Genomic DNA, 10,311 nt, shown 5'->3' with positions numbered 1-10,311 from the left:
CACTGTGCCCAGGAGGGCTGAACTTGCCTCAACCCCTTGCCATCGCTTCCCCTCCTGAGGGTAGAGGCCAAATCCCTCACTGACCTGGCACCACCAATGCCCACTGGTTTGAGGACAGTGAGGTGTCACTAACAGACCTGGGCAGTGACAAGACCCTACTCCACCAGGTACTGCCTCCAGGATGGGGCAGGTGGCAGTTAAGGAACCAATCCCCTCTTGTGCCCTCCTCTTGTGCCCCTTTCCTGGGTGCTGACCTAAGGCTATTGTCCTTCATGGGACACAATCTTCCTTACTGTCCATTCTCTCTGTGGCACATACCTTGGGGGCAGTGTTGGGCTGCATGAGGTAATGACCTCCCTCCCTGCCCCCTTGCCCAGGATACCTCCAGAGTTCATTGTGGGTGCTCAAGGGGGTCTCGTGGTCCTCCCGTGTCCCTGGAGCAGCTGCTGGGGGCTTTCCTGAGCAATGACTGTCACTCCAAGTCAAGGTCCACACAGCTGCATTTGGGGCAGAGAAAGGGTCACGTTCCTGAATGCCTGGGTGTCATGTGTCATCTGGAATCTCCCCAAAGCCCCTCAAGAACGTGGTTTAGGGTACTTGACCTTGCCTCCTCTGGACAAGCATGCAAACCCCAGGAATATTCTAGAATATTAGTGTTGACAGGGCATTCAGAGTGAATGAGTCCAACTTGCTCATTCTTCAAAGGGGAAAACAGGCCCAGAGAGGGCAAGGGATTCCTCCAAGGTCACAGCAAGTCCAATGCAGAGTCAGGGCCACCTACTGGTGTACACATGTGGACATAATGCTGGCACATCAACACATTTGTCACAGATGCAGGATCCGCTGGGCCTGCAACAAGAGACCATGAGAAAAAGCCTCAGAACACAAGGGGCCTGGAAGATATGGGCACTGTCCAGAGCCAGTGTGCCCTGAGTGTCCTGGGCTGGCTCTGCAGGCCGGGGAGTGCTGTACTTGGTTCAGTCCCAGCAATAATTACAGCACTAATTAAGCATGGCTGGCCCAGACCTGCTCGGGCCTGGGAAAGCAGAGACTAGTGTCAGGGGAGGTGGCTTCAGAGCGAAGCAACACTGGCCAGGGCAAGCCCAGCTCAGCCAGGAGCCAGGGGTGCCGGGGTTTCTTCCCCAGCTCCTGGGCAGATGGAAGTGTGGGGACAAGCCTGCGACTCCTTGAGGGGCAGCTGGCTGAATATAGAGTGGTTACTGACCCCCTCGTTCCCCAGGAAGATCCCCAGATTCCAGCCTTGTCAGCCAGGGAGACTCCCAGGTGGACTGTGAACTACCAAGTTCAATGTCTCATCTTGTGCACTGGGAAACTGGGTCCCCTGGGAGGGACCTTGGCTCAGTCACATGGCCTCCCTGAGGCAGAGGCTGGGCATGGTCCTGCAGTTCTCTGGCCTCCTGAGCCAGCCCCAGGGCTTGGGGAGCAGTGTGGCAGGGACAGAAGCCTTCCACATGGGACAGCTGGCAGGAGCAGCATGGCTCACAGGATGCCAGGCCCGGGGGCTGTGGCCTGGTGGCAGAAGGGGAGCTTCTCGTGGCACAGAGTGGGGTCCAGCCCCTACAGAAAGCTGTCCTCTGCTTCGGCCCGAGGCCCAGGGCAGCCTGCATCCATTGGTGGCTCCAGCTCCATCTGGGAGTCCCCCTGGGGCTGGGGCAGGGGTTCTGGCTCTGGTTCTTCCTGGGGGTCGAGAGGACTGTCACAGGAGATGGTAGAGGAGGTGTTGGCTTCATTCAGGGTGGAGCTGGAGGAAGAAGGCAAGTGGGTGAGGGCTGGGCCACAGCAGGCGCTGAGGGACTCCTTGAACCCAGCTTTGCACACTTCTGCTCGTTGAATCCTTTAAAGACCCCATAAGGCCTGAGCCAGGAGACAAGCGCAGCTCAGAGAGGTCATGTCATTGCCCTACCTCACACCGTGGGCGTGTGCAGGGGCTGGGATGTTGGAGCAGGCCAAGCTGGCCCCACACTTCAATTCCCCAGCATCTCCATCCTCTATATTCTGAGACATTATCTCACTTAATCCTCAAGGAAAGACCCTAATACAAGGACTTTTACTGTTTTTATTTAATAGAAGATAAAACTGAGGTTCAGAGAGGGGTAGCAGCTATCCAAGGGCATAAAACAGCCAGCATTCACACCTCAAGCTGTTGGAATTCTGGGCTGAATCCTGTCCTGTCTACCCAGGTCTTGGAATGTTAGTCTCATTGACAGAAGGAAAAGGGACTTCAGGGTCCCCAGGGGCCTGTGTGCACTGTCAGCACATGTGGAAAAACCGAGGTTCACAGGACAAAGCCTGCCCAGGGTTCATGGTGGGAGAGCTGGAGTTAGAACCCAGCCTAGGACTCCTGCCACCTCCCCTGGGGCTGGATCTTGTTTGGGGTGGGTGGCACTGGCCTCTGGGGAGCCCTCTCTCTAGCTGAGGCAGGTGATCTCTGAACATCAAGTCCGGGCTCCAGGGGACCTCCCTCCAAAGCCCTCCCTGGACTGAAACCTCACCCCAACCCAAGACAGAAGAGCACATGAGTCTCCTTCCCAGTCTGCATTCTGGGTTGACCTTGGGCCACCTCTGCCTCCTACAGCCAGGCTGCCGGGCCCCCTGGGCACAGTGCTAAGCATGGAGCACAGCCTAAGGCTGGCTGGGACCCCACAGGTGGTCACTCCTCAGCATGCTGGGGACACTCAGTAGGTTCCTTCCTTCCCCGTGGGGCTAGGACAGGGCCTAGAGAGGGCAACTGTGGGATTCCCCACAAGGAAGGAGCTCTCTTTCAGATAGCCCCACCCATCCTTTTTCTATGCAGCCTGCCCCTCCCACCTGAGGGCTCAAAGGTCAAGAGAGCCCTGTTCTGCCCTCTGTTCACCTGTAGGAATAAGTCTTCACCCCAGGGAACTGGCTGCTGGGTCAAGCCTGACGCAGACACACCCACACTCTGTGCACCCTGTAGCCCCAGGTCCCAGCCAGGGCGGCTACCTGGCGAGGCTGGGGGAACCCTCCAGCAGACCCTCATCAGCAGCCTCTGTTTTGGGGTCAGGCAGGGGGATGATATAGGGGTGCAAGCTATGGGTTGGATGCAGGTTGTCCATCAGGTTGCCATAGATGCAGTACTCGGTGATGATGTAGATGGGGCCTGCAGGGGAGGGTGTGTGGGCACAGGCCCCAGGGGCCCTCAGGCTTCCCATGAGGGCCACGGGGCCAATAAACAAGTTGAATGTGGGAAAGTTCGTGGGCATGACAGCTGAGAATCAGCGCCTCACACACCTGGGTCCTCTTCCTGCCTCCGACTGCAGGCAAGGTACTTAGTCTCCTTGGGCCTCCCCTTCCCCATCTGTGAACCAACACCCCCCTCAAAGGACTGTCACAAGGACTAATGAGACCCCACCTCTGTCAGGATGGTTTAGTTAAACACTGTCATGTTTACTTGACAAGCGCACAATTGCTATGTTTTCACACTAAAGCTTATTTTTCAGCCAGATATACATCAAGCTCAAAGGAGACTGTTTATTATTATCAGCTTACTGGTTATATTCAAACTTAATGCATTTACTTAAAGTCAACTGGAGGTAAGTGAAGATATTGATAAAAACAAAACTTTTGAAATGAGTGCCAGGAACAGTGGAGCACACCTGTAATCCCAGCTACTCTGGAGGCTGAAGAAGGAGGATCATAAATTCAAGGCCAGTCTCTACAACTTGATGAGACCTTCAACAATTTAGCAAAAAGTCTCCAAACAAAATAGGGCTGGAGATAAAGCTCAGTGGCAAAGTGCCCTTGGGCTCAATCACCAGTACCCCCAAAAGAAAGAAAAACAAAAAACAAAACTTTTGAAATGGGTGATCATTGCAAATGTGAATAGGTCTATGTATGCAACATACTTCTGTATTTTGATTTGATTGCACAATCCTGAGGAAATTCCCAAATCTCATCAAAGCAGCTACCAAGGGTGATTTTTTTTTTCTTTTTTTGCAGCTCAACTCGCAATCGGAGCTTCAAATATACACAGTTGGACAGGGGACTTTCTTCTGTGACCAGAAGGAAATCAGCTCCTTGTTATCTCACAAGTGGTCTCCAATGGGGTGGAAGGGGGAGGTAACATGACGCTTCTCAGTTACATCTGCTGTCATTTATTACAATTTTCAAAATGCATTGTGAAAATGCAAGAATGACCAAGGAAACTTTGATTGGAAATCTGTCAGGACTGGAAAGCTGCAGAGTTCTTTGACCATCAAGATGTGATTCTGTGAGTTCACAGATTCAAGGCAATACCTGTCAAAATCACACCAGTCATTTTTTGCTGCAATAGAAAAGCTAATTTTCAAATTCATATGGAATTTCAAGGGAGGCTGAATATCAAAACAATCTTCAAAAATAAGAACGAAATTAGAAGAGTCCCATTTACCAATTTCAAATTTACTACAAAACCACAGAAATCAAAACTGTCCAGACTGAACTAAAATCAAATATAAAGATCATTGGAATCAAATTGAGAGTAAAAAAACAAAACAAACCTTGCAACTATGGTCAATTGATTCTCAACAAGGGTGGCAAGGTCATTTAATGATAAAAGAATGTTTCTTTCAATAAATGGTACTAAGTATACTGTGCATTTAAATGCAAAAAATAAAAATAAAAATGAAATTCAACCATTACTTTGCACCATATAGAAAAATTAACTGAAAAAGAAACAAAGGGATGAATATAACAGATAAAACTATAAAACTCTTAGAATAAATCATAGATCATATTCAAGACCTTGAACTAGTAGATTTCTTAGCTGTATCACCAAACATGGAGCTAAGAAAAGAAAAAAATAGATAAATTAGACTTTATCAAAGTTGAATATACATCAAATAACACTGTTGACAGAATGAAAAGATAACACAGGACAGAAGAAAATATTTGGAAATCATATATCTAATAAAGGCTAAGTGCTCTCTGAGGTAACGTGCTGGTTCGTGTGGTCTTTGTGAGATTCCACCATGGCGTACCGTGGCCAGGGCCAGAAGGTCCAGAAGGTGATGGTGCAGCCCATTAACCTCATCTTCAGATACTTGCAAAACAGATCCCGGATTCAGGTGTGGCTCTATGAGCAAGTGAATATGCGGATAGAGGGCTGTATTATTGGTTTCGATGAATACATGAACCTTGTATTAGATGATGCAGAAGAGATTCATTCTAAAACAAAGTCAAGAAAACAGCTGGGTCGGATCATGCTAAAAGGAGATGATATTACTCTGCTACAAAGTGTCTCCAACTAGAAATGATCAATGAAGTGATAAATTACAGAGAAAGCAACAATTTTTTTTTAATTTAGCTGCCCTTTGCCTGGAATATGGTTCTAAAGCATTAGTTCACATTGTTTTGATGACCTATGTTATTACCAGATGAAAATAAATGCTGTGGGACTCTTTTTATTAAAAATAAAATAAAATAAAGGCTAAGTATCCAGAATATGTGTATCTATATCTGTATCTATTTATATCTCTACATACTTCTATATTGTATATCTCTTTATATAGATATTGCATGGAATGTAACTGATAGCATCTTTTACAATTCAAGAACAAAAAGTCAAGCAATTTAATTTAAAAATGGACAAAAATTTGAATAGACATTTCTCCAGAGAAGACATAGAAATGATCAACATTACATGGAAAGATACTAAACATCATTAGTCACTAGGGAATTGCAAACCAAAACACAATGAGAGATAGCATCACATTTACTAGGTTGGCCATAATTTTAAAAAATCAGAAATTAACAAGTATTGGTGAAGATATGAAAAAAAGCTGGAACACTGTGCATTGCTGGTAGAAATGTCAAATGGTGCAGTTGCTGTGGTAATTGGTTGGATAGTTTGTCAAAAGGTTAAACATAGATTTACCATATGACACAGCAGTTCTGCTCTTAAGTGTAACCATAAGGGACTCAAACAAATGTTTGCAGATGAATGTTCAATGCAGCATTGTGCTAGTCAGGTTTTCATTGCTGTAAACAGAACATCTCACAAGAACAACTTAGAGGAGAAAATGTTTATTCGGGACTCACAGTTTCAGTGGTCTCAGTCCATTGTTGGCCAATTCCATTGCTTTGGGCCCAAGATGAGACAGAACATCATGGCAGAATGGTGTGGTGGAAGGAACCTTCTCAGCTCCTGGAAGCCAGGAAGCAGAGGGAGAGAAAGCAATGAGCTAGGGACAAATACAACTCCTAAGGGCATGCCCCAGGTGACCTCCTCCAGCCATGCCCCAACTGCCTACAGTTACCACCCAGTCATCCATTTAAATTATTAATCCATAAAATGGATTGATCTACCAATTAGGGTAGAGCTCTCATATTCTAATCATTTCACCTCTGAACATTCCTGCATTGTCTAACACATGAGCTTTTTGGGGAAAAACTTATATCTAAACCATAAGAAGCACTATACACAGTAGGGAAGAGATGAAAACTGTTGACAAATGGATAAACAAAATGTGGTGTACCTGTACAATGGAATATCACTTAACCATAAAAACCAATAAAGTACTGACACCTGCTGCAATATCTGTGAACTTTGAAAACATTGTGCTTTGTTAAAGAAGCCAGTCACAAGGTATTAGATATCTATAATACTGTTTATATGGAATACCCTGAAGATGTAAATCTAAGAGACAGATAGTGAACTAGAAATTTCCAGGGGTTACAGGGAAAGGAAATGAAAGGTGACGTTTTAATGGTTATGAGGTTTTTTGTAGGGGTGATGAAAATATCTTGGAACTAGACAGAGGTGATAATTGTACAACATTGCAAATGTACTAAATGTCACTACATTTCATTTAAAAAACCAAATGAACAAAAAAGTAGGGGAAAAGACTTTAAATAAATAGAAACAGAGAATTCAGTGCCAGTAGACCAGCACTACAAAAACAAATTAAACCAAAAGCAACATAAGAAAGGGAAAAAAGCAGAAATCAATGAAACCCAGAACAAGAGAATTAAAGAAAAAAATCAACAAAACCAAAACCTATTAATTGAAAAAAAATCAATAAAAATTGACCAAGAAAACAAACACGAAAAACACAAATTACAAATATCAGGAATGAGCTGGAGATGTAGCTCAGTGGTAGAGTGCTTGCCTACTGTGCTCAAGGCCCTGAGTTCAATCCCCAGGACAGCAAAAAACAGCTATCAGGAATGAGAGAATGGCTATAAAGGATAATAAGGGACACATAGGAACTTGTGTACGACCCAAAACTCAGCAAGTTAGACAAATGAACAAATCACTGAAAGACACAAACTGCCAAAGCACATTCAGGAAAAATTAGATAACAAGAACAGTTCTGTATATTTTCCTCAAACAATTAAACTTCTAGTTAAAACACTTCTAATAAACACAAAAGCCAGGCATGGGGGTACATTTCATAAATCCCAGTGACTAGGGAAGCTGAGGCTTAGTTTAAGAAAAGCCTTGGCAATGTAGCAAAACCTTGTCTCTAAATAAAAACTGAAAAATACTGTGAGAGTAGCTCAGTGATAGAGCACCCTAGGTTCAACCCCCAAATCACAACTTACAGACAAAAATAAATTTATAGAACGAGATGCCTTTGCTGGCAAATTATACCCACAAGCAAGAATCAGATAATACGGATTTTACACAATTTCATTCAGAATAAAGAATAGGGGAAAAAAATTTCCCAGCTCATTGTATGAAACAAGCACTGTCCTCATATACCCACACAAGGACCTCACAAGAAAATAAAGTCATACGCTAAGATCCTTCCCAAACATGGTTGTAAATATTCTGAACAAAATGTTAACAAATGCAATCCAGGAACATACAAAAAGGTCAACACATCTGTCCAAGTGGTATTTATTATAGGAATTAAAGTTGGGTTCAACATGCAAAAATCAAGCAATGTAATTTACATATCAACAGAATGAAGAAAAAACATATGAACATCACAATAGATGTAGAATGAATGTTTTGACAACACTGATGTCTCTTAGGTTTGCATCTGGATTGTGCCCCCAAGTCTCCTGTGGGAAAGGCTTGGTTCCCAGGGCAGCAATGTTCAGAGGTGCAGGCTGTGAGAGGTAGCCCCTGAGCAAAGGGAGTGGGTCCTTGAAGGCATGCCCATGGGGTCTGTTCCTTGTCCCTAACCCCCTCCCCTCTCTCTCTTTGCTTCCTGCCTTCAGTGAGCTGAGCAATTTTGCCCCACCATGTCCTCTCTGCCATCATGCTCTGCCTCTTCATAGACCCACAGCAATGGAGTCAGCAGACCATCCACTGAGAACTCGGAGCTGATGAGCCCAGGTCTCTCCTCCTCTTAAGTTGTTCATGTTACGTAATTTTGTCCTAGTGAAGAAAACATGACTGACACATGTCGATTTCTGATAAAAGCTCTCCACAAACTAGAGACTGTAGGAAATGACTCAATGAGATAAAGGGCATTTGCATACAGAAATGCATACAGCTGGCATTACTTTTGATGGCAAATGACTGAAAGCTTTCCCCCTAAGATGAGACGCAGGGGCAGGATGTCTGTTCTCCTGTTCCACGTTGTACTGGGGATCCCAGATACTACAGCAGGGCAAGAAAAAGGAATAAAAGACATACAAATTTAAAAAGAAGGGAAGAAAAAAAAAAACCATTCCTATTTGGAGATGAAATGGTTGTCTTTATAGAAAATGCCAAAACAAAACTCCTATAAAACATACGTGAACTAAAAAAAAAGTTTAGCAAGATCATAGGCTACAAGACCAATATATAAAAATAAATTAAAGCTTAAATGTATCTTTGTAAAGTATCATTTTAAATACAGGCATTATGGTATATATCTGTGATCCCAGCAACTCAGGAGGGAGGATAGCAAGTTCAAGTCCAGCCTTGACAACTAAGCAAGACCTTGTCTCATAATTAAAAGTAAAAATGGCTGGGATTAAGCTCAGTGTTAGAACATCACTGGGTTAAATCCCTACTTCCCGCCCCCCCCCCCAATAGTATTGTTTATGATAACACTAAAAAAAACCATGAAATACTTAGACATAAATCTTACTAAATATGTGCAGCATCTGCATGTAATGGACAAAACATTGAGGAAAAAAATTGAAGAACTAAATAAATAATAGTATGATATACTTGAGGTTTATGGATTGAAAAGCTTGATATTGTTAAGTCTGTCAATTCTCTGCACATTGGTTTATAGATTCAACAAAATTCCAATCAAATTTCCTGCAGAAAATAAAAATTTTGGGTGGTGGTATCAAGTTGGTTCACATTTATTTCTTTATAGACACATGAAAGAACAAGAATAGCCAAACTATTTTGGAAGAGAAGAACAAACTGGAAAGACTGATTGTATTGGGTTCTGGATTCTAGAAAGCTGCTGCATGGTCCTGGGGAAAGGACACACATGCACAGCAGCGGAGCAGCATAGAGCCCAGGAACAGACCATCCTGTGTGTGTCAACTGTTTCTTGCTGGAGGTGTAAAGATAATCCAAGGAAGAAAAGACAGTCTTTCCCAAAAAAGAGTGTGTGGGAACAATTGAATATCTATATATATAAAAAACAACCAATAAGCTTGAAAATCCTTGATCTGTGCACTGAAGCCTACTCAAAAATTATCTGTAAGTGGATTCATGACCGAAAATGTAAAATTATACAACTACTACAAGAAAGAAAGAAAATCTTTCTTATCTTGTGACTTTGAGGGTATTGAGGATAAGAGTTCTTAAACACATGCTAAAGAAGATCCTTATGGCTCTGTTCTTAACATCTAGAGGAACAAGATGTGCCAACCACCTCAGGTGTCTCTGCATGGGTTCCAGCCCAGAGCACTTCTGCATCCACCTGGACCATCAGGAGTCTCCTCTGCTCCCACCTGCAGAAGACATCAGAGATTGCTCCCCTGGGATACTCCCCCTGCCCTGTTCTTCTGTCCTTTCTCCATTCTTTTGAGGTGTTTCTTAATAAATTTGTTTCAGACAAATTGTGGAATAAAATTATTGTTCAAAATAAATGTTTATAGTTGCTTTATTTGTAATCTCCTCAATCTGGAAACAATTCTCTTGTCCCCTAGCTGTCGAATGGATAAGCAAACTAGGTACAACTATACTGTAAAATGCTTCTCAGCAATAAAATGAACAAGCTTCTTATATAAACAATAATATGGGTGAAAATCAAATACTTTATGCTAAAGGAAAGAAACTAGATTCAAGAGACTTCATACTACATGATTCCATTCATACGGCCTTTTAGAAAAGGGTCAGAAAAAGGACCATTGGACGCCAAGGGCTGGAGGTAGAGACAAGGGTGG

General features: G+C 43.7%; 2 protein-coding genes across 2 annotated transcripts; one reads left to right on the top strand and one right to left on the bottom strand.

The window, feature by feature from the left end:
• Nucleotides 1-1,279: 1,279 nt before the first annotated feature.
• On the bottom strand, nt 1,280-4,108 carry LOC124103694 (platelet-derived growth factor receptor beta-like). Its single transcript, XM_046460416.2, has 3 exons — nt 4,072-4,108; nt 2,986-3,142; nt 1,280-1,762 (listed from the first exon to the last, which is right to left on the bottom strand). The coding sequence occupies exons 1-3, from the start codon at nt 4,106-4,108 to the stop codon at nt 1,579-1,581; spliced, it is 378 nt and encodes a 125-aa protein (XP_046316372.1). The 3' UTR covers nt 1,280-1,578.
• An 839-nt stretch (nt 4,109-4,947) lies between these two features.
• LOC124103746 (small nuclear ribonucleoprotein E-like) lies at nt 4,948-5,318 on the top strand. Its single transcript, XM_046460452.2, has one exon. It carries the CDS (start codon nt 4,992-4,994, stop codon nt 5,268-5,270), a length of 279 nt encoding a protein of 92 aa, XP_046316408.1. The 5' UTR covers nt 4,948-4,991; the 3' UTR covers nt 5,271-5,318.
• Nucleotides 5,319-10,311: the final 4,993 nt, after the last annotated feature.

This window comes from Marmota monax, unplaced genomic scaffold, assembly GCF_021218885.2.
Source record: "Marmota monax isolate L192 unplaced genomic scaffold, Marmota_monax_Labrador192_F-V1.1 WCK01_AAM20220418_F8-fsc00006, whole genome shotgun sequence".
Lineage (NCBI taxonomy): Eukaryota > Metazoa > Chordata > Mammalia > Rodentia > Sciuridae > Marmota > Marmota monax.
Note: the sequence above shows the minus strand (reverse complement) of the source record. Positions and strands in the feature narration are given on the sequence as shown.